This window comes from Cheilinus undulatus, linkage group 18 (assembly GCF_018320785.1).
Source record: "Cheilinus undulatus linkage group 18, ASM1832078v1, whole genome shotgun sequence".
In the NCBI taxonomy this organism is placed as follows: Eukaryota; Metazoa; Chordata; class Actinopteri; order Labriformes; family Labridae; genus Cheilinus; species Cheilinus undulatus.
The window spans coordinates 37,418,893-37,443,424 of NC_054882.1; the positions used below are offsets into that span (position 1 = coordinate 37,418,893).

The window sequence follows — 24,532 nt, forward strand, 5'->3', positions numbered from 1 at the left end:
GTTGGTGGATGGCCACCATGTCCCAAAAAAGGCTGCGACATCAGCAAGGAGGAGGCGGAGTCATGTTTTGGGCTGGAATCATGGGGAGAGAGCTGTTAGGCCCCTTTAGGGTTCCTGAAGGTGTAACAATGACCTCTGCAAAGTATATAGAGTTTCTGTCTGACCACTTTCTTCCATGGTACAAAAAGAAGAACCGTGCCTTCCGTAGCAAAATTATCTCCATGCATGACAATGCACCATCTCATGCTGTGAAGAATACCTCTGTGTCATTGGCTGCTATGGGCATAAAAGGAGAGAAACTCTTGGTGTGGCCTCCATCCTCCCCTGACCTCAACCCTGTTGAGAACCTTTGCAGCATCCTCAAGCTAAAGATCTATGAGGGTGGGAGGCAGTTCACATCAAAACAGCAGCTCTGGGAGGATATTCTGACATCTTGTAAAAAAACAGAAACTCTAGAAAAAGTTCAGTGGATGCAAGAATTGTGAAGGTGATGTCAAAGAAGGGCTCCGATGTTAACATGGAACTTGGCCTGTTAAGATGTTTTTGATTAAAATGGCTTTGATTTCAGTAAATATGACCTCCTAATGCTGCAAATTCAACAAATGACCATTTTCAGTTCTTTACAACCTATAAAATGGTTTGAAACTCTGTTGTGTATAATAATTTGGAGCAGTGCATTTTGAGTTGAAAAGAAGGGTGGAAAAGTAATGGTACTGTTAAAAAATCAGCTGGAGGAGCATTTCGCAATAATGAGGTTAATAGGCAACATGTCAGTAACATGACTGGGTTTAAAAGCAGCATTTTGGAGAGGCAGAGTCTCTCAGAAGTAAGATTAGACCAATCTGCAAAAAACTGCATCTAAAAATGTGGAATAACCATCTACAATGTATAATATCATCAGAAGAGTTAGGAAATCTGAGAAATTTCTGTGTGCAAGGAACTCCTGCACCTGATCTCCCTGTCTTTGGGTGGCACTGCATTAAAAATAGTCATGATTCTGTTCTGGAAATCACTGCACGGGCTCAGGAACACTTTCACTGACCAGTTCTGTGGTCAGATAAATCAAAATATGACACTATTACTGGACAACACTGACACTGTGTCCCACAAACTAAATAGGAAAGGGACCAGCTAGCTTATCATCAGTGCACAGTTCTAAATCCTGCATCTCTGATGGTATGGGGCTGCTATGGTGTGGGCATCTTACACACCTGGAAAGGAACTATCAATGCTGAAAAAGAGTTTTTAGAGCAACATATGCTCCCATCCAGACGTCTCTTTCAGGGAAGGCCTTGCATATTTCAGCAAGATGATGCTAAACCACAGCCATCATAACAGCATGGCTTCACTGTAGAAGAGTTCGGTTGCTTGGAGTCCAGACCTTTCACTAATAGAAAATATTTGGAGTATCATCCGACAAAAAAGGGAAAACATTCCTTTCCTCAAACTCCAGTAACTGGTCTCTCACTTCCTGGATATTTACAGACTGCTGTTAATAGAAGAGGAGATGTTACACAGTGGTAAACCTGGCCCTGTCCTTACTTTTTGGAGATGTGTTGCTGACATCAAACTCAAAATGAGTTCTTATTTTTTCATCAAATCGTGAAATGAGATTTGCAAATCATTGCATTCTGTTTTTATTTACATTTTACACAACGCCCCAACTTTTGTGGAACTGTGGTTGCAATGGTCCAGTCGTGTCTTGCTGTAAAATCTTATCTTTGGGCTGAGTGATTAAAAACAAGTTTCATGTTTCTTCATGTTGCCCACTATTTCAAGTTCACACAGAGGAAATTATTAGTTTTTTGTAATAATTTCCATATTTCTTCCATGTTTTTTGTTTAAAAATTAAACCGTTTCAGACTATTTGTAACTTTTGGGTGTGTTGTACATGATTTATTTTGAAAGGTGTTGCATGAGAAAACCATTGGGATCAAAGGTAATATCAAAGATCTTCTGAAAACTCAGCGTTTGCATGTTTCTGTTTGTGTGGACACAGATTTCAACATCCAAACATTCAGAGAGTTTTAGACATTCAGCCTGAGAACTGGGCGGTGAGCTGGGCCAAGGTTTAAGTCATGGCTGCCGTGCATAAAGACACAGCTTCATGCTTATGGTCTTAACGGTCGGGGTAGGGGTGTTGAGGTTGGGGGATCGATGGGAATGATCTAGAATGCAGCAGAACTGAAATAAAGACCAGTGAAGGAGAAAATAGCCTCTCTGTCACCCCGATGATTGCTCTGATTGCCTGCCAGCCTGCTCACTTGTGACCAGATGGCCCACCCCCCATCAACGCCCAATGAATATCTGCAAGACCCCCCCCCAAACAGACCTGGCATGACAATACAGAGTCTCTGCCACAAACTGACAGCTTGTTACAAACGATCGCCATGGATAACATTCCAGCAAAGGTTATTTTTGATGCTGGTATAGAAGTCCAGAGCCAGGACTAAGAATCAGCGTCCAAGCAGATTTAAAATGATTGGTCGGAGCTTAAAGCAAACCTGATGACGTTCATTTTGCCTTTTACTCTTCAGTGTGTTGTTGATCTCTACTCCTACAAAGCCTACTGTTGGTTTTAAAAGTTTTAATGATTGATATGCTATATATTGTTTGCATTGTGCTGAAGTGTTCTGGGCCTCGTTGTTTAGGATACCATTATTTTTAGAATACCTTCTGTTGAAAAAAAAAAAAAACACACACACATACCAAAGAAACCACATGCCTTTTCCAAATAAAGTTTAAAAAGCTTTTATCACGTTCTTTAGGTAGAGCATGATGCAAAACTTCAACACATTCAGACGTCCAAACTTTTTTAGGAAGTCTTCCTGAAGCCTTTGTGTGTTTCTTTAATGATTACTTCCTAGTTCCCCTTCACCAAAAAGCTCTTCTTTGTCCAAACATTAAGTTTCAAGAAGCTCTACAAATCTGTGATTTTTCCTTTGCATCCTGTTGAAAACATTTCTAATCCAAATACAGTGATGTGAAAAAGTATTTGCAACCCTTTAAATTCTTATTTTTCTTACACATTTATCACATGAAAAGGTTTAAGACCATCAAACAAATTTTAACACTGGACAAAGATAGCCTGAGTAAATAACAAAATGCATGTTTAAATGATGATTTTATTTATAAAGAAAAAAAAGCCATCCAAACCTATCTGGCCCTTTATGAAAAAAGTGATTTCCTCCTAAGCCTAATAACTGGTTGTGCCACTCTTGGCAGCAACATCTTAGAGCATTTGTAAAAACTGGCATTGAGTCTTTGGCTTTGCTGTGGAGGAATTTTGGCCCGCTCTTCTTTATATAACTGTTTCAATTCAGTCACATTAAAGAGTTTTCAAGCATGAATGCATGTTTAACCCTTAGGTTTACCTAGGCACATTCTTTGCATTCTGTTTTGGAATTCAGGAACCAGTTTGTTTTCTGTTGATGCGATTGGCATAAAACTGCACAGAGATGTGTATTTTTGCTCATTTTTATTCTTTTTCAAGCCAAGTCATTACACTGACCTGTTTGGTATTGTGCATAGGAAAAATACTCATGTATATATCCCTTGGAGCCAAAACTTGCCCATTTAAACCCATTATAATTAGTTATTTTGATCGTAAATTTGCAATACTAGGTATCACTGTTACCGCCATTATCTGTGGTGCAATTTTAAAGAACTGTGTAATTTTACTACTAACCACTAGATGGCACTGTTGCCGCTTGTGGGCCAAGCGTGTATCCGTAGGGCACTTAAAAGACACACTTACAGTGGGATTTTCTACAGCTCTGTGAAATAAAGGCATAAAAAATGAAATAAAAGATGTTTGTGGATGTTGATATGAATATAAACTTGGGTTTTGCTTGTTAGATAAGAGGGCTGTCACTTCACACTTGTGAAAATGAAGCAGGGACTCACTGTCAATGAGGCACTTGAAATGTATTTGATTAATTAATTGAATAATAATAATAATAATAATAGATTAAATTATGAATTATCTATCAAAATCCTGGAAGTAACCAAAGATTTGCTGTGGCAAATATTGGCAAATCTTATAACTGGAGGTGATTAAAAACTTAATTTAAAAAAAAAAAAAAATTATGAGCAAAACCATATAGAGTAGGGGCCAAAATTTTTCCTAGGGGTGCATCTTTTCGATAATTTCCAACAATTTCTGGACACTGCACAAAAAATAAGAATGTATCAAACTCGATGTTGGTAAGTAATGTATGACTTATGACCATCTTTGATAATCACAAAAAAATCATCTTGGCATTTTTAATATGGAAAATATCTCATTCTGCTGAATTGAAAATTAGAAGAAAAAAAAACAGCATTTAAAGGGTTTAAAACATAAAAAATCATGACAATGACCAAAGATTTGCTATGTCATGAGCTGGAATTGATAACAAAGGGGGGAAAAAGCAAAAATGTTTCTTAAAATAATATCAATCATGAGTTTTAGCATGTAAAGTAGGTGCAGGTAATGTCCCCTATGGATATATGAGTGTAGTTGTTTAAAGGGACAGCATCTCAGTTGGATTGAAATCTAGACTTTGATTACACCTCTTCAGAACCTTCATTTTGTGTTTTTCCTAAGCCATTCAGAGGTGGACTTGCTGGTGTGTTTTGGGTCGTGGTCCTGCAGCACAACACAGATATGCTTGAGCTTGAGTTCAGGACTAATGGCTGGACATGTTAGACTGCTGGTAGGACATTCTTCTGACGAAACTCTGTGTTAGCTTTACACCAGATATAACGACATGCACACCTTCCTGTTGCATTAGAATATACTCACAAAAGTCATGGGGATCATCAAGATTTTTATTTGGCAAATGTAAAACAAGCCTTTGGTCAGCAGTGGTTTTGGCCTTTGCAATCTCCCATGGATGCCATTTTTGCTCAGCCCCTTTCTTACTGTTGGATCATGAACACTGACCTTAAGTGAGTCAAGTGAGGCCTGCAGCTCTTAAGTTGCCATTCTGAGTCCTTCTGAGTCTGCAATGGGCTCTTGGGGTAATTTTAGTAGGCCGGTCACTCTTGGTAAGGTTCAACACTGGTCCAAGTTTTCTCTATTTGTGGATAATGGCTCTTACACGGTTTACTGGAGTCCCAAAACCTTAGAAAAGGCTTTGTAACCCTTTCCAGACGCATAGATGTAATGATTGTTTCTTATCTGTTCTTGAATTTCCTCAGTTGAGGGTGCGCTGCTTTGTGAGATCTTTTAGCCTACTTCAGTTTCAGACCGGTTCTGGGATTTCTTAATTCAGCAGGTCTGACAGTAATCAGGCCTCAGCACTGCATTTCAGCTCATTATATCTTTAATTTTGGCTTTCACCATTAAGACCAGTCGTAGTGACTTAAAATATCAAGATGGAATCCACATGAAACGCCTCTATGAACTGCTGCCATTGGCTTGACTTGGATCCCTCCTGTGACAGTCGTAAAATCCACTCCAAGCATTTCAGAAATGTTTAATCCCAGAACCTTTCCTTCATTAATTTGATAACCCTGCTCAATTCTTTATTTGGTCTATGAGGTGTGTGCCTTAATGGTAACTCTGCTTCATTAAAAATGAACTGGGCACACAGAGAGGGGTAAGCTGTGATCAGACGCAGTGAATAGTGCCTGAATGTTATTCTTAAATGTTTTCTTTGGTAGTTGCAAACTAGGGCACAGCAAAAGGGACTTAAAACATAATCTCTGATATTTCACAACAAATCTGATGTAAAAATGAGCTCGATTTTTTTTTTCAGCTTAAAAACACAACAAATTAAAGCAAAATAAGCAAAGGACATTTTAAAATAAGACAAAGAGTCCAGATGCTCAGGTGTTAAAGGGTTAAATACTTTACATATTTAAACAAAAGTAAACATTTAACACTTTTGTCTTCATAATTTGTCTTTAATAGTAAAAGGTATTTATCAGTGAACATAGTTACGTCTGTAAAATTTGACAAAACACTATATTTTCCAAACACCTCGTCTTTTCTAAATGGTTTTATTTTGCTGATAGTCTAGCCGGCCGTCTTTTCCCTAACCTCTCTAAATATCCAACATTCATTTGAACTCGATCATTGACCAGGAAATGGAGCTGCTAATGAGACATTTAATGGTTTACTTCATCAAATATTCCTGTGTGATGGTAAACTGCCGGGCTTGGATAACCCCATACCCCCCTTTTCCCCATCTGGACCAGAGCGCTGATGCAACCCTGAGTCAACAGACAGACAGACAGCTGCCTGTTTCACCACGACCCGTCTGAGAGTCTGAGTACGAGCATACAGAGCCAGGACGGAGAGAAAGTGGGACCGCACCGATGGTAATCTTTAGATCAATACGTGTCTAATCAGCAGTTTGAAGAACATTCACTTTTCACTCAGCATTTTTAACACTGTAGAGATAAATAAAAAGAAATTAGAGATATAAAATGACCGTTGTGTTTGTCAAAGTACAGCTCCAGGCTTGGCTCTGGGTTGTTATGTTGCTCTGCCCCCTGGTGGTAGAGTGTTTCAGTGCATTTATACTGAAGTGTCTATGTTTAAACCTCTATTGCCTTCTACAATAAACTACCAAGTTCTTGTTAATATTTCATATCCTACAGGTTTAGCGCAGGGGTAGGATTAGTCAACACCGACTGGAGCTGATTTCCTCCTTGTGCCTCCATCAGGTACTTGTATGTGCTATTTTCAAGCCAAGATTTCAAATTCCAAACAATCTGATTATTTTAGGGGGAAATAATGGCTCCACCAGAAAGATAATCCCTTAGAACCACCATCACTTTAACTTCTACTTGTTCTCAAACATCGTCATCACTGTAAAACCATAAAGCAACATGTTGAGGATCCGTAACTTTCATGCTTGGCTCCTTAAAAATAAAGCATGTTACAGTTACATCACATTGTTTGGACAGGAGACTAGCATACCAGTGAGACCAGGTATGAATATGTTTCTGAGGCTAACGCTGCAATATTTAAGTCAGATTTTTTACAGGCTATGTGGGTTTGTCTATTTGGCTACAAGATGAAGCTTAAGTGCTGTGACCAGTAACACCGGTCAGCAGTGAAACACAGCTGATCTGTTTCATAAATGGGTTTTTGGGTCTCAGATGGGATTTTCAGACAGACATCTAACTCAGTAGTTACCTGAAGGATGAGTCCTGCCTGTGATTGGTTGCCTACAGTGGTAATACCCAGACTTGTTCGGTTTCAGATACCAGTAAAATGCGAGTATTTGTATTAGTGAATACATGTGTTAACACACTGTTCATACATCATACAACAAGAGGTGACAAAGGCTGTTAAAAGTTAACTTTTAAACCAGAAATCATAGCCTCTTACTGTTTTCCCTCTTGAAGCTAGCCATTTAAATTATGCTATCCATGAGATCATAGCCCTTCACAACTGTTTCTAGTGAGCCTGGAACTTGATTTTAAAGAAATTTTAAAGCAGTGTTACTCAACCCAGCTACCAAAGAGCCAGATTGCTGAAAAATGCCATCGCAAGAGCCACAATCTAAATGATGAAAAGTGACTAAAATGGGCAAAAAAGCTGTATGAAGGTGGAAAAAATATGGTACAAGGGGCATTTAATGGTAAAAGGCAGCTGAAATGGGCGAAAAATGGCAAAGAAGCAGGATAAACATGGCTAAAACTCATGAAACAAGGCAAAAGTGTGATATAAGTGGCAAAAATGGTCAAAAATGGCTAAAAGAAGTGGTAAAAATATGCCAATAGCAACAGAAATTGATTAAAAATGGCTAAAAATTGGGGAAAGGAGAAATATAGGTAAACAATGGAGAAAACTGAGTGAAAGTGGCAAAAGTTGGTGCATTGTCACAAAAAGTTGAGTTAAGAGTGAAAAGTGACTAAAATGGGCTATAAAATTATAAAAAGGTGGGGAAATGGTGAAAAAGTGGCACTTAAAGACAAAAGGCAGCTGAAATAGGCAAAAAAAAGTGCAAAGAAGCAGAATGAAAGTGGCTAAAACTCATGAAAAAAGGCAAAAATGTGATAAAAGTGGCAAAAATGGGGGAAAGGGACAAAAATGCAAATAAGGGCAATAGAGATACAGAGAATACAGAGAAAAAATAAAGGTTGACAATTAAGTTTTACCATTAAAACCTACTGTATTAGTGTGGGAAACAAACTGATTAATGTGACTTGCAATGGATAATTTCTGAGGTCAAAGTTTAAAAGAAGAATATTTCAAAGTAAGATATAAAAGAGCCACAAATGATCACAAGAGAGCCACATGTGGCTGAAGAGCCACGCCAAGATTGAATCCACACCAGCAGTTCCGAGACTGAGCATCTTTTCATCCATTTTTTAGCACAGTCTGTCCAGATAGTTTACACCAGTATCAGAGTGGTACTTCTTATATGCTGATACCCAACGCAGATATCAGGAAGGAAAAAATGGTACTGGAACCTCTCTAGTACCACCAGTAGTTGTTTAAACAGTACGGCAGAGATGCTTCAAGAGTTGCGCCCAGACCTGGAGCCTTCCTTTAAAAATGCTGGGTGCTGGGGATTTGGTCCTGATGCTCAAACACTACTGACTTCACTCTGTCTTCACTGGGAACCTTTGTGTAGCATGTGAGCTAACGATAGCTAACACTAGCAAAGTAATAACTCTGGTCAGTGTTCATTACAGTAGGCTAGCTGATCTAATTAGCCTGCTAGATGTCTTGTTTATACACTTTGGTGAGACGAAGGATAATACTCTTCACTCTAATTCTCACACACCTTTCTGCTTACTGGGTCTGGATCCAAATGATGGTTGTGAATGTGTTCCTGGAATAAAATATGTGGCAAATAGTCTATGATGTGCTTTTATTTTGAAGGAAATGTCTCCATCATGCCCCATTTTTCATCAAAACAAATCTTAATATGAACATCAATTAGAACTCAAACTATCACATCAGAAAATGACCCCAACTTGAAATGTCGTAACATCCATTAGACACGAAAAGAGAGTTTGTTCAAGGCTCATTTCCTGACTATGTTTCCCAATAGAGCTCCAGCCTTCATGCATTCCCTCTGGCCTCTGATACTATCTTTATTTTCAACTTTGCTCAACTCTGTTGGTGCAGGCTTGAACCAATAAGTCACTTCTTGTCATCCTGTTTCATATCATAGTGGCGTAATCTGTGTTTTTAAACCCCAGACTTAGTGATCAATAAATCCCTGCTGTGTTGTTCATGTGTATTAGATATTTAATGTTCCATCAGTACTCACGGTCATTGCACTGTGTCCCAGTGTAGGAGGTCATGGAGCAGTCACACGTGTAGTTCTCCCACTGCTGGATGCAGATGCCCATGTTGGCGCAGGAGTCCTCCTGGCACGTGGTGCTGGGACCTGAAGAGAGGCAGCCATAACCACGACCACACCCAGCATCCACCCGACCAACACAGACACGTACAAACACGCATGGATAAACATTGAACTGTGTTTGACCCTCTACAGACTCACCACAGGACACATGACTAAAGACAGCCTATCCTTTATGTGCTTCTTCTCTTTACACTCCAAAAAAAAATTTAACTCAGTGGGTTGTCCAAGTAAACAGTTTTAAACTTATGTTAAGTAGGTAATCTGAAGAATGCAACAAAACCGACAATATTTGGACAGATTTTACTATGTAAAGTAAAATTGCACAGTAAGAAACTGAGTATTCAAACCATCCTAGAGGGGTTTCCATACAGTAAAAAGCTGCACATGCTCAGAAGCTCTTCCCTCAAAATCAAGGAAGTGAAACTGGCCCGAACTGACACGTGGAGCGATGACTTCTAAATCCACTGACATCCACATATTCCTCTGAGTAAGTCAACTTTTTTAAAGTAGTCTGTGATGTCTAAATGCCATAGTGACACTGAAGATTAATATTGATGGTGTTGATGTATAGTAGCCATAAAAAAATAGAGCTAGTATTTGAGCACATGGTACCTTATGTTAGCTAGCAAGTGGCTGGTCGATTACTGAGTTATGTTTCGAAAAAATGAAGTAAAATTTTGTTTGCAAACTTGTCAAAGTTTAACAGCTGAAGAATGGGTCATGAATCTAATGGTTTCTCTAAGAAACTTTAAAGAATATTTTAATGAATGAGGCCCATAGTGATGTAACCGTATCAAATCCTCACGATATGGCAATGCTTTGGTAACAACTCTGTGGTACTGTATTTACAATATGGTGTTTATTTAATCTTGCAAAGCAGATAGTTAAGCCTGTTTCCATGTTTCTCACTAAACAGATTAGGCCTGGTTAGAAAGTGACAGGACCAATCAGCATCAAGGGGCTGTACTTTCAGGTGCAGCGGAGTGGTGATGTAGGCAAGCAGCGACAAGAGGCCGGTGCAATTATGGCGTAAGAGATTAGCGTAGATGCTGCTAAAGCACAAGTTTTATCAGAACTTGATATTTCTTTGTTAAAAGAAGAACAAAGGAGGCATAGGTGGCCTAGTGGTTTAAGGCGCGCCCCATGTACGCGGACAGCTCGGGTTCAAATCCAGCCAGAGGCCCTTTACCACATGTCTCTCCCACGCTCTTGCCCCTGTGTCCGACTTTATCCACTGTCCTCCTCTATCAAAAAAAGGCACAAAATAAATCTTAAAAGAAGAACAAAGAGCAGCATTGAGTTCTTTTCTTTTCAGAAACGATCAATGTTTACAGTCCCCATGGTTCACATTATGCAGTTCTCCATGGAGTTTAGTCCTCAGTGGTGGCGCACCTCGGCAGGGGCTACATCACGTGTTTTGTTGCTCTGATTGGCCCGTAAAGATGTGACAGAACATTCATCCATTAACCTTTGAAAGCTCTGCTCTGTCCCAAACACTGTCTATGGAAGGTTTTCCAAATGGATCTGTGAAACAAATCCATCTGCAGGTTACTTGGATCAGGGACCAGGCCTACAGCCACCTTAAAAATTGCTGGAGCCTCCACAATCTCTAAATCTCTGTCACTAGGTTCTCTCTCGACAATCGTAGCTTCCATCATTTTCGCGCAGTAAAATCAAGCTAGTGAGTGGAGCGTAAAGGATAATGGGTACACAAGGACCCGTGGTAACTGTAGTTCCACTGCTCCACTTTAAAACTATCGTTTAAAACCATTACATGTCCATGACGGTATTGAGAGACTTCTATTACGCCGATTCCACAATATCAACAACACCATTACATCTCTAGAGGCCCATCATTCTTTTGGTAAAGAAATGATTTTTTTTTCTCTACAGTGAGAAGAGTCATCTCTTTTTCCCCAGTATATGTGCTTCACATGAAGTCTTTGCAGCAGCAGACTGACCTATCTACAGTGAATGTGTGAAGTGTTAACTTACCTTTTAAGGTGATGCATGCTGCTCTGTTACAGCAGCTTCTCATTACCAAGTGTCATGGTGATGATCTAACAAAGGGGCGGAGCTCTATGAAATAATTGATCTAAAACTGCAGGACTAGCATGCATTTACGACTCCTTCAGCTCACTGATCTGCTGATTTGGTTCACAGGTAAATGTGGGATCCATGTTTCCTCTGCTGATACTGCTCTGTGTCATGATGTCTAGCAGTGCAGCACCACCATCTAGTGGTGCTTTGATGTACTGCAGCAGCCTGAGTGGTCAATAATGGGCTTTGACAGAGGCTGACTGAAAAGAGATGCACATTTTAGTTTAAAGGCTTACTACAGGACTTTCAGAGATGATTTGTTTTTAGACCAAAGGAAATTCAGCTTCAGCTTTATCTGCTACATATGTGGGTTCATGAGTAAAATCACGTATAAAATCTCTTCGAGCCTCTGAGCGACACACAGACAAAATGGATAAAGCACCATCCCATCAATGTGAACACTGAGCAGAGAACAACAGACCCAAGGGAGGGACTTCACTCCCTTATATATCTTTGTATTTTTTGCTCATATAAAAGTCCCATAAGAAGCCTTTAACTTGATGAAAGCTTGTAATGAAAGCAAGCAGCAGCATGGAAACAACCAACAATCCATCAAGGTACTTTTGAAATAATAAAACAAACAAGCACACATAAAAATGAGACATTAGAATGCCATGGACAAGATCAACAGACTGTGATTGATGAGCTTTTATTTTGAAAATAAATAATCAATCATTGATTTGTTGCAGCACATACAGTCAAGTCAATAAGAACCTTATCAACACCATTCAGATCGTCACAGCGAGGAGGACAAACAGTACACAAGATGCTCTGTTTGGATTCAAAGAAAACATCAACAAACACATTTATTGGTCTAACATCGAGCTCTGTTAAAAAAGAAAAAAAAAAACAGAAAACATACAGTACAATCAATGTCCGACTGAATGATATGGCAGGCAGAAGAGAGAACAGCTGTACAGGAAATGGTTCACATGCAAAACAGGAGCAGGAAGTGGAGGCTGGCCCACGACCTTCAGAGGATGACAAAAACGACCACAAAGAAAAGAAAAATGTCCGACCTGCACAGGAAGATGGAAACATTTTGTCCACATTGGCTTTTGCTTGATCATGCAAAATGTTTCAAAAGCCCGCTGTGAGCATGAACACTTGAAAAATCAACATAATTCAAATAAAAGAAAAGATTTTCTCGATGATATAGCTGTATGGACTGGAGTCTTGTATGGCCTGATAAAGACTTAAAGAGCTCCTGCTCAATGGTGTCAGGGACAGATATAAAACTGCAAAGTGAAAGGTTTTCACTTTCACTTCACTAAGCTATGTCCTATCATAGCTTAAAAAGCTGTTTTAACCCTGATGCCAATATCAGACTCCACATTAGCATGTTTATTGGCCTTCTGCAGACATGTGGCTAGGAGAAATATTGATGATGACATTAGGCTACTTTCCATTGTACATGAAATAATCTGCAGGGATCTAATACTGACATTTAAAGCTTTCTAAACTCTCCATGTGCACTATACCAATTACCACAGGAATTTGTAAACAGAAGTATTTACTGTGCTGTGAAAAAGTATTTGCCCCCTTTCTGACTCCATATATCCATATTTATCACACTTAAATGTTTCAGATGATCAAAGTAATTTTTTTTATAATTATTGTAATTTTGGTTGGCCAACCTCTCCTGAGAAGGTTCACCACTGTTCCCAGTTTTCTCCATTTGTGGATAATGGCTCTGATCACTGGAGTCCCAAAGCCTTGGAAGTGTCTTTGTAACCTTTCCGAGACTGATAGATTTCAATCACGTTGTTACTCATTTGTTCTTGAATTTCTTTGGATCGTGGCATTATGCGTTTCGTTTTTGGATCTTGTAGCCTACTTCACTTCGTCTGACAGCTTCTGTTTACGTCAACAAATCTGGTGGTAATCAGACCTGGGTGTGGCCAATGAAATTGAACTCAGATTTCCAAGAACTGTGGTTAATCACAGTTAACTCATGATTTAACAAGGGGGCTATTACTTTTTCACATACGGCCAGACAGGTTTGGATTTTTTTCCGACCTTAATTCATAAAATCATAATTTAGAAACAGCATTTTCCCTTTACTTGGGTTGTCTTTGTGAGATATTGTTTGACGATCATACTGCAGAGTATGATGTAATTTTCAACTTTTTTCTTTGAGATTTACAACTCCTTGTGATAATCAATTTTACTCTTTTCTAAATGGCCCTAAGACAATATCATTAGTTCATTTTTGTTGCTTTTGCAACCTTTTAAACCAGGTGTTGGTGACTTGACAAAAAGAATCACAAGCAACAACGTTAGCTGACCTACAACGGCTCAGTTCATGTGGCTGCAACTTTCCCCTACAGTGCTTTGAAATGGACTTGTTACTTGTTACTTGTTGGCTTTTAACGTTCTGCACTTGTTACCTACTTGGACTTCAAATTTATGTATCAGCACTTGCAAAATATTTTCTAATCAACTGTAATCTTTGTTAGGGATATTGATCATTTAAAATAAAGCTAAAGTTTCTCTATTTTTGAATACACAGTACATGAGTATCTCTTTACTTTCAAATGTATTCAGAACATACCTGGGCCAGACACTCATTGAAGCAGGAGCTCTACTGTACCTTCTTACTAGTTGATCTTTGTGATGATAAGACTTGAGACATTCACAAAAATGAGAAAAAGATCTACAAAATCAGAGGAGATAAAAACGGAGCACCTGGCAGTATTTTTTGTGGCTGCACTGGCACAAACTGCTCTGAGAGGGATTTTTACAAGGCGACCAATGTGGTCGATAACTCGGGGGTGTGTAGGTGAGGAGATTTTGGGTGTTTGGCCTGACTAACAGTTGGTAAGAGAGGCAAAGAGCAGTGTTAATAGAACATGGGGACTTCTGTAGGAATGCAGGGCAGAGGAGCTACTGTTTGCATTGAGCAGGGAGAAGGGGCTGCTGGAGTTGGAGTTGGAGTTTGTGTTGTAGTAGTTTAAATCAGGCTCAGGTCTGAGGGACGGTGTACCTTCACATCCACGCTCGATCTGTCCGCTGCGGAACAAGGCGTCATTGAGGAGGTCCGGAAGACGACCGTTGAGGTCCACAGACGCCAAACAGCCCTGGAAGCCTTCTCTGGAGGCCACAAGCTTGGGAAGGTTACCATACATCCCTGGTCCCAGTCCTGCGATGAACAGATCACCTAGGGAGGGGAACACATACAACAATAATGGAAAAAAACATAATATCTGAGGCATTCTGATGGGAAAAACCCTTCAGGAATGTCTACACTTTCGACTCCGAAAATAAATAGACCAATATATTAGACAAGGTAGATGAGCGTGGAATTTGCGGTCACTGTTTTTTTGAGTCTACTGTGAAGTTTTGTGACGTGAAGGGCACAGCACCAGCAACCTTCCGTAACACCAGGTAGTGCAGTCTACTAGTTACACAGTGAGATGGCCTATTAAAAAAAAAAACACTTAAACTTGAAAGCCTGGTTCATACACTGCACTCCAAATTCTTATGCAGTTTGGGTTTTAGTGTCACGAACATTCAATTTTTTGTTTTTCAATTCAACTCAAGGATGGTATTGTGTCTCAGGGCTCTTTGGATCACTGAAATCAATCTCAGACACCTTTGATCATTAGTTTGCCAGGTGAGCCCAATTAAAGAAAAACTACTTAAGAAGGACGTTCCACATTATTAAGCAGGCCACAGGTTTCAAGCAATACGGGAAAGAAAAAGGATCTCTCTGCTGCTGAAAAGCCTCAAATAGTGCAATGCCTTGGATAAGGTATGAAAACATTAGATATTTCACGAAAACTTAAGCCTGATCATCGTACTGTAAAGAAATTTGTGGCTGATTCAGAGCACAGACGGGTTCATGCAGATAAAGGCATAATGAGGAAGGTTTCTGATAAGACAAATACATGGGATTAAGAGAGCAGCTGCTAAAATGCCATTACAAAGCAGCAGACAGGTATTTGAAGCTGCTGGTGCCTCTGGAGTCCCACCAACCTCAAGGTGTAGGATCCTCCGGAGGCTTGCAGTCGTGTATAAACCTACTATTCAGCCACCCCTAACCAATGCTCACAAGCAGAAACGGTTGCAGTGGGCCCAGAAATACATGAAGACTCATTTTCAAACAGTCTTGTTTACTGATGAGTGCCGTGCAACCCTGGATGGTCCAGATGGATGGCGTAGTGGATGGTTTGTGGATGGCCACCATGTCCCAACAAGGCTGCAACATCAGCAAGGAGGGGGCGGAGTCATGGGGAGAGAGCTGGTAGGCCCTTTTAGGGTCCCTGAAGGCGTGAAAATGACCTCAGCACTGTCTATAGAGTTTCTGTCTGACCACTTTCTTCCATGGTACAAAAAGAAGAACCGTGCCTTGCGTAGCAAAATAATCTTCATGCATGACAATGCACCATCTCATGCTGTGAAGAATCCCTCTGTGTTATTGGCTGCTATGGGCATAAAAGGAGACAAACTCCTGGTGTGGCCCCCATCCTCCCCTGACCTCAACCCTACTGAGAACCTTTGGAGCATCCTCAAGCTAAAGATCTATGAGGGTGGGAGGCAGTTCACACCAAAACAGCAGCTCTGGGAGCATATTTTTACAAAGTAATTCAAGCAGAAACTCTCCAAAAACTCACATGTTCAATAGATGCAAGAATTGTGAAGGTGATATCAAAGAAGGGCTCCTATGTTAACGTGGAACTTGGCCTGTTAAGATGTTTTCGATTGAAATAGCTTTTGATTTCAGTAAATATGACCTCCTAATGCTGCAAATTCAACAAATGACCATTTCCAGTTCTTTACGGCCTGTAAAATGTTTTAAAACTCTGCTGTTCATAATATATATTGTTTTAAAGTTGTGTTCTTTAAAGATTTTTATTTTTGAAAAAAAAAAAGTTATTAGGAAGTTTTTATTTTTTTTTTAATTGAATTGTGCTCTCTCGACTGATTACTTAAAAAATTTTGGACTGTCGTTTGCATGGACTATTTAGGGAAATCAGAGAAAAATATCATTTGTATAATAATTTGGACTGTAGTGTACATATAGGGTCTGGGGCCTCAGTTATGTCGTAGTGCATCTCACCATGAAATTATGACAGTCACGTGATCAGCACCATGGACAGCACTACACATCAATCAACTAAGATAGCAGTGACAGCTCAGAGGTCATTATTTCACTCTCTTGCAAAAGTCTGTAACTCATCACCAACAGATATTCAAAGAATAATGCCAAATATCCAGCTGGTACAGGGAAATGATTTACTAGAATATTCTATGATAAACTATATTAACTTACATGCACACAATTTGTGTGCATTAAGAGAAAGCAGAGGCACAGTTTTAAGGACCATTTAATACATTAACCACTACACTACACTACCACTACAAGGATTTTCATTTTTTTATGGCTGTGGGTTATGTGATTATAAATGTAGGCTGTATATAAAGCCAGAATATGCAACAAATAATACTTATACTGACTTTATAGTAGTTTTGCTTGTTTAGCATTTCATTAGTTGACTTTTAACTGTCTATATAGCTAAACAGCCCTTTATAAATAATGTTAATGATATATCATTATATTGAAGCTGTCCAGAAGGCAGGGCTATAGGCAATCAGATTGCCCCCAGAACTGGAAACAAGATCAGGTCTTATATATTTGTCAGCCTTTACACGGTAGAGGTTGGTTGTTACTAGGGATGTAACGGTCCACAGATGTCATGGTTTAGTTTGTATCTCTGCCTTTGGTTTACAGATAAGGGTTTGTTTCACTGGTAAAAAGAAGGAACTTAAAGTCCTATATATATATATACAGAAAATATTCCTTTCCATTGTTTTAAAGAAAAATGAAAAGTGAAGTTTTGCAACTATAAACAATAAACGCTGCTGAGAGATGATCTCAGACTGAGGTTGTGGGCTGTGCTGGAGCTGCTGTGGACACAGATTGGGAGGAATATCTTATCTTAAAACACAGACATGAGTTGTGTCCCATTGTTCCTACCTTTCAGGTCGAGGTTTTTGGCTCCGTTGATGCTCTGACTCGTCACTGTGGCGTCCACTTTCAGTGTGTGCGTGTTGCTGTTGTCCCGTGTGATTGCCACATTGTGCCACTGGTTGTCGTTCAGCGCTCGTTCACTTTTGCCCTTGATGAGGTTCGGTCCATTTCCCAGATCAAACACATAATGGATATATCTGTGAGAGAAAAGTCAGAAAAAAATGACAGAATATCCTCAGGAAATCTTCAGCTTTCTGCCTTCAAAACTAGTTAGGCTTCATCATTAGCCATGATTAGTTATGAATAAGCATATTTATCTTCATACTGTGAGTAAGGTTTATAATGTACTCTTATTTTCTTTCCACTGGGATTAGTATCCTGCATGTAACGTGGGCGCCCTCTGCTGAACGTCTGCAGACTGGATATGTATTAAACTTTATAAAAGGATTACAAATATGTTCCTTTTTCTGTTTTAAAGCATAATTTTTTAAAAAAGCGTACCCTTTGACCAGTTCTACAGCAATGAAGTCATTCCCGTCTCCAGAGTTGAAGAGGATGAACCCATCTGCAGAGGTGGTCTTAAACTGGAAGAAGAGGTGCATGGATGTGTAGGCCTGCAGGGTGGCCAGGCTCAGGTAGCTGCTCTTGGATTTAAAGGTGACAGGATCAGCGATGATAGAACGAACTCCGAAGCGGGCGTTTAACTCGCAGTAATCGATGTCACCGTTTTTACACAGGTCGATGTAGAGCATGCCGTTGAATCTGAAAGGAAAAGAAAGATTTAAGAATCAATATGATCAACTCCTATTAAGAGTGCTTGTTTTAAAAAGTTTAAATAAAAGAAGTCAGGGATAACTGGAAGTGAAAGATGAATAACAATCTGGTACATGCATTGCTTTTTCTTTTATTTCATTGTCAAGCAAAATCACAGCCCAATAAAATTAAAAGGCGTGGTTTAGAATTGATTTGTCTATTTAACAGGACCAGCATGGATATTGTATTGTGTTATTGTCTTGGAACAATTAGAACAATGTCTGGAGTCTGGTCTGGTTGAAGTCCAGACTAAACCACATAGTAAATATTTTGAGAAACTAATAATACTATATTTTATTAAATCAGTGATCCTCTTACAACATGTTTAGGACTTAAACCATTCTTAAGAAGACATTTGGTCATCAGACCTACTTGGACCATTTTTAGAAGATTCTGACATTCAGCAAGTTTTTCTTATCTGTGGTGTCTTCCTAACTAAGAATAAAAAAAATCTCTGAACACCCCACCGTACACAATAAGTTTCAAATCTCACAAACCCAAATTTTATTTACAATGGAACATATAAACATATCAGATATTGAAACTGAATTTGATGGCAACAACACAGCTAAAGAAAGTAGGAAAAGGGCAAGTCCAGACCAGTGGGTGGAATTTTGGGAGAGGAATGTTGTACCATTTTGTCTGATATGAGATTCAAGCTGCTCAACAGTCCTGGGTCCTCTTTGCCAGATATTTCCTTTAATGATGCTCCAAATGTTTCCTATTGGTGAAAGGTCTGTCTGCAGGCAGGTCAGTTCAGCACCCAGACTTTTCTACTGTGAAGCCATGATGTTGTGATGGCTGTGGTATGTGGTTTAACATCGTCTTGCTGAAATATGCAATGTCTTCCCTGAAGGAGACATCTGATGGAAGCATTTTGCTCTGAACTTCAGTATACTTTCAGCAATGATAGTGCCTTTCCAGATGTGTGAGCTGCTCATGCCATAGGCACTAATGCAGCCTCAGAGAGGCAGGCTTTTGAACTGTGTGCTGATAACAAGCTAGATGGTCACACAGAATTTCATATTTTGATTGATCTGACCACAGAACAGTTTTCCATTTTGCCTCAGTTGCTTTTAAACGAGCTTTAGCCCAGAGGGGACGGTTCACATGTGGCTTCTTCTTTGCATGATTTTAACTTGCATATTATGGAGTTTAGATGGTTGGATATTCAAAGTCTGTTTTTCACATATGGGTGAATTTTACTAAGCAGTAAACAAACATTTTGGTTTCATGGATGAATTTCACACAAATGTATCAGAAAAGCTGTTGTTGCCTCCTACGAACTACCTGCAAAGCATCTTGGGATTATTCACAGCATAAACCAGAAGGGCTCCCTTTGGGAAAAGGCAGAGGATTTGAAAAAAAACTTGGAGTGTTATTGGAGGAACGTTCTGTCTGTCACATCTCTACAGGCCAATAAGAGCAACAAAACACGTGACGTAGCTGCTATCGGGCTGCACGTGCGCAGCTAGTGAGGAATAACGCGAAACATGGGGACTACAGACATGTAAGTACTCGACTTTTGTTGTTTTTGAAAAGAAAACAACTCACTGCTGTTCTTTGTTCTCTTTTAACAAAGAAATGTCGTCAAGTTCTGATAAAACTGGCGCTTTAGCAGCATCTACGCGAAGCTCTTCCACCACAGTCACACAAGCCTCTTGCTGCTGCTTGCATGCGTCACGACTCTGCTGCGCCTGAAAGTACTGCCCCTCGTCACTGATTGGTCCTGTCGCTTTCTAACCGGGCCCAAACGGTTCAGATGGGAGCTTTGCAAGATGGATTCGCCAGTGAAAAACAAGAAAACGGGCGAATCCATCTGCTTTGCAAGGTTATGAAAACTGCATTTCAGTTCAATCCTACATGTTGTAGTTTTGGATACAGTGGTGTAGTAAAGGCTACACAGAGTATACTCACTTATTGTTTGTGTCCATGGAGTATACTCACTCCCTAAATAAAGAGTATATTCAATAAAGAATATTTATAAAAAGAGTACACCCACTTCTACATGCACCACTACACCACTTTTTATATAATATGTGGTAATACATTACTTAAATATGGAGAACTTTTATTTCAACCATACAATGTTTGATCTAAAATGTTACACTGGGAATATACACATCACACATTAGTAGGACTTTATCATTTTTCACATTTAACTAAATGAATACTGCTTCTAAAGACATCACTGTCTGAATGAGTGATAACATCTGATTTATGTTTGTACCATATATAATATCCGCAACTGGCACTGAATATATAATTAAATTCTGGTTCCATTTGTGGTTTCATGTGGCTTTATCCACATTAGAGCTGAAACAAAGTATTTTCACCCTTCCTGCTTTTTTCCCCCATATTTCAGATCATCAAACAAATTTAAATATTAAACAAACATAGCCTGCTCCTATGTGAAAAAGCAGTGGCCTCTCCCTTGTTAATCATGAATTAACTGGGATTAATCACAGTTTTGGAAAAGCGGAGTTCAATTTCACTACTACTGCCATATTACTGCCACATCATGCTGTGATCAAAAGAAGTTCAAGAACAGACAAGAAACAAAGTCGACATCTATCAGTCTGGAAAGGGTTACAAAGCCATTTCAAAGGCATGGGACTCAATAGAACCAAAGTGAGAGCCATTATCCACAAATGGAGAAAACTTGAAACAGTGGTGAACCTTCCCAGGAGTGGCTGGCCAACCAAAATGACTCCAAGAGTGCAACAACGACTCCAAAAAAGAACCCAGAAGAACATCCGAATTTCTGCAGGCCTCACTTGACTCAGTTAAGGTCAGTGTTCATGATTTAGAAATAAGAAAGAGACTGGGCAAAAATGGCATCCTTGGGAGAGTTCCAAGGCCAAACCACTGTAGACCAAAGGCCCATTACACATTTGCCAAAAAACATCTTGATGATCCCCAAGACTTGTGAAAATATTCTGTTGACCAGTGAGACAGGAAGTTGAACTCTTTGGAAGGTGTTACATCTGGCGTAAAACACAGCATTATATAAAAAGAACATCATGCCAACAGTCAAACATGGTGGTGGCATTGTGATGGTCTGGGGCTGCTTTGCTACTTCAGGACCTGGACTATTTGCCGTGATTGATGGAACAATGAATTCTGATCGCTACCAGAAATTCCAAAAGGAGATTGTCCAGCCATCAGTTTGTGACCTCAAGCTTAAACACACCTGGGTGTTTGTGTCACCTGTTGGAGTGGCGTAGTTAAAGTCAAGACTTAAATCAGATTGAGATGCTATGGCCTTAAACTGGCTGTTGACGCTCGAAAACCCTCTAGTGTGGCCAAGTTCAAACAATTCTGCAAAGAAGAGTGGGCAAAAATTCCTCATGGTTATAGGACTCATCGATTGTTGTTGCACACAGTTGTAGTTTTTAGATTTAGGGCGCAATTACTTTTTCACCAGGCAGGTTCAGATGGCTTTTTCCCCTTATAAATGAAATCATCATTTAAAAACTCAATTTTTTGTATTTTCTCAGGCTTTTTTTGTTCAATATTTAAATTTGTTTGATGATCTGAAACATTTGAGTTTGACTAGTTAGCTTAGCTTAGCTTGCTCAGTCATTCAAATGTCTTTTAATGGAATATTTCTAAAACAGTTCCTGGCTGGCCAACATTGCCACTTATTTCATGACATGTGATATTAGTCTTGTTTTTCTTTCAGCAATTCTCCAAACACATAACACAAGATCCTTAATGGCAAAACAAGGTCAAATGATCCTCTCCCCTTGGCTACAGGTCAGGTTTCTGTCCACCTGTTAAAAGTGCACTTCCTTGCCTTGCAGACTTGGAGGCATCATCCGTATATTCATGGATATATGGGCGTCAAGTGGAAATAAGTTGTCAATAGACAAATCTCCAGCCTTAATCAAACAGTATATACACTTTAAAGGAAAGCACAGCGAGTACCTGAGGCTCTGCAGATGTCCGATGAAGCTGGACGGGATGCTGGAAACAAATCGCCGCTCTGTCATGATTCCTGTTTCAATGTTGTGGAACTCCAGACGCGTGTGGTCGCCCACCATTTGTCCTGAAGACGGGGAGGGTGGAGGGGATGGGTTGAAAAGAAACACAAAAAACGAAAAGAAAAGAGAACACTGTCTGACACTAACACAAAAGGGCTGATTTAAGGAGAAAATTACATTAACAGTATTAGATGGATGCAGACTGGCTCTACATATCTACATGCTGTCTTATAATCTGTACAGCAGCACACCACAGCATGGTGGAAAAATACCACTGACAAGCATGGACCGAGGTGATGTAGGTAAGTACCTTCTGCTACATCATCGTCAACCGTTAGCTTGTAGGTTTTGCCGCGACGCACCACACGCACTGTATGCCATTCATTATCATTGAGCTTTTGCCCGGCATACAAGGTCTCCGGTCCCTTGCCTGAGAACAATGGTCAACACAAAGTTAAAGACATCCTGAAGCTCAAACCAAACCTTTGTTTCCCTCCAGGCTGACTGGAACCATTGCCAGAAAATATATGAAAGCTTCAGCAGATTAAAATCATGTTAAATGTCTTCTTTTTAAAACTTTAACCATTGGGAAACAAAGGTTTGGTTTATTCAGTGAAATACAAAGACAAAATACAATATAATCTACATCTTTATTTTCACTCAACCTGAAAACTTATGGTTGGATAACTTTCTCATCTTAAGCTCATCTAATCCTTGGATTTTATCTTTCTTATCAGTTTGACTTTAAATCAATAACTTTTTCCTGCATATTTTAGAAGTCCTATTGAAGTCTTGTTGAGCGTAACTTGAGTTAGTCATCAAAAAGATAACTTATTATGGGATTTTACTGCAGTTTATGGGATAAGTCAGTCTTTAGGTAAGTGCAAAGTCTGCTTAAGCAATCTTCAGGCCTGATTCATAAAAGGATTGCACACTTTTCTGCTCACTAAACCTGTGTAGACGAGGCAAAAAGACCCCATTTACTTCCAAAAGAGTTAAACTGCCTGCAGAGCAAACTGTTTCTCTGTGCAGTAGAGTTGTTTAGATCGGGGTTCCCAAACTTTTCAGCCGTGACCCCCAATAGAGTTGGAGAGTGGGGACCTCCACCTTCCCTGGACGTAGTTAAAGCACAAAATATTGTGTACAAAATTACATTTTAGTTTTTTTCGTACATTTTATTTATATCTAAGCAAAACTAAAAGCTAAACTAATTTCATCAACACTTTCACAATAATGGGCTCAATTTGCAACTTTAAATCATATTTAATTTGTCGTTCTTACTTTGGAAATCATCCGGCGACCCCCCTTAGGTGTCTCTCAACCCCCACTTTGAGAGCCAATGGTTTAATTGGGCATTATGCATTCATATGGTGGCCCATTTCTTTTTGAATAAGCCTCAAACACTGGCGCTGCCAGCCGTGGGTTAGAATGGAGCAATTTTCATCTTGTCCAAGTTGGTCGATAAGAAATGTCCAGGGAAAACCGTCCAGTAGTTATGAAAGCAATTCAGCTTCTGTGGGACTTAGTAAATAATTTGTAAAAAATGTATGTTGGCTTTGCAATGACTTTTTCAACCAGGGGTAAAAATCTGTCCATGGGCTGTCAGCAGCTCCACACTTCATCCACGTGTGTGGAGACAGTCTGGAAACAAAACAAGGGTAGGTTCCCCCTCCAAGCTGCCCTTGCTTGTTCTATTCATGGAAGAACTTTAATATTTAAGTTACATTTTTTCAAGTCTAGCCCCTCCTCTCCTGGTCCATCATCTTTATGTGGACAGAACTGGGCACTTTTAGCATAAGGGAAAGCTCTGTGGAGAGAAAATGAGCAGACAGCCTCTCTTCACATTCAGATGTAAAAGAGCAAACTACAAGGCACGGGGTAATTTCATGTGTATTTCTATGTCTGTTTATTATTTCACTGTATTTTTTGTGAATTAAACCTTTAGACAGATATAGTGGGAGCAATTTACTTCATTTGGAGCTTCAGCAGCCACAAACTTTAATAAATTAAATCCATTATGGTCGATTTAATTTGGCTTTTTTGACAAAACAAATAAACAAACAAAAAAAACTCTTAGGTGTCAAAGTGAAAACAGATTTCTACAAAGTAATGTTAATAAAATGGAAATATGTAATTTAAAATAGGTAACTGCATAAATAGTTTAAAGTGACTGACCTAATCTAAAAGAGGTCCAGCCAAGTAGTCCCACAATTAGAGAAATGGGGATCACCTAAGTACCCTGAAGGAGTTACAAGCTCCAGCAGCTGAGATGGGAGAGACTCAGTCAAAGCGTTATGGAAGAATGGAAGCTCATTAAATCTCAGCTAGAGTTCACTAAA

At 39.5% G+C, this 24,532-nt stretch overlaps 1 protein-coding gene across 5 annotated transcripts in view; it reads right to left on the minus strand.

Annotated features, from left to right (window-relative positions):
* nrxn3a (neurexin 3a) overlaps positions 1–24,532 on the minus strand; it is a 275,340-nt gene that overhangs the window by 55,151 nt on the left and 195,657 nt on the right. For 4 of the 5 annotated variants that reach the window (XR_005993299.1, XM_041812741.1, XM_041812740.1 and 1 more), the window contains 6 exons: positions 22,504–22,623; positions 22,138–22,258; positions 17,896–18,156; positions 17,401–17,591; positions 14,407–14,580; positions 9,225–9,344 (listed from right to left, as the gene is read on the minus strand). Coding sequence is in view for 4 of the 5 variants with exons in the window: in XM_041812741.1 (XP_041668675.1) it covers positions 9,225–9,344; positions 14,407–14,580; positions 17,401–17,591; positions 17,896–18,156; positions 22,138–22,258; positions 22,504–22,623 (987 nt within the window). In the remaining variant the exon portion in view is untranslated. The remainder of the gene's footprint in view (positions 1–9,224; positions 9,345–14,406; positions 14,581–17,400; positions 17,592–17,895; positions 18,157–22,137; positions 22,259–22,503; positions 22,624–24,532) is intronic. The other variant, XM_041812742.1, reaches the window with a different exon arrangement.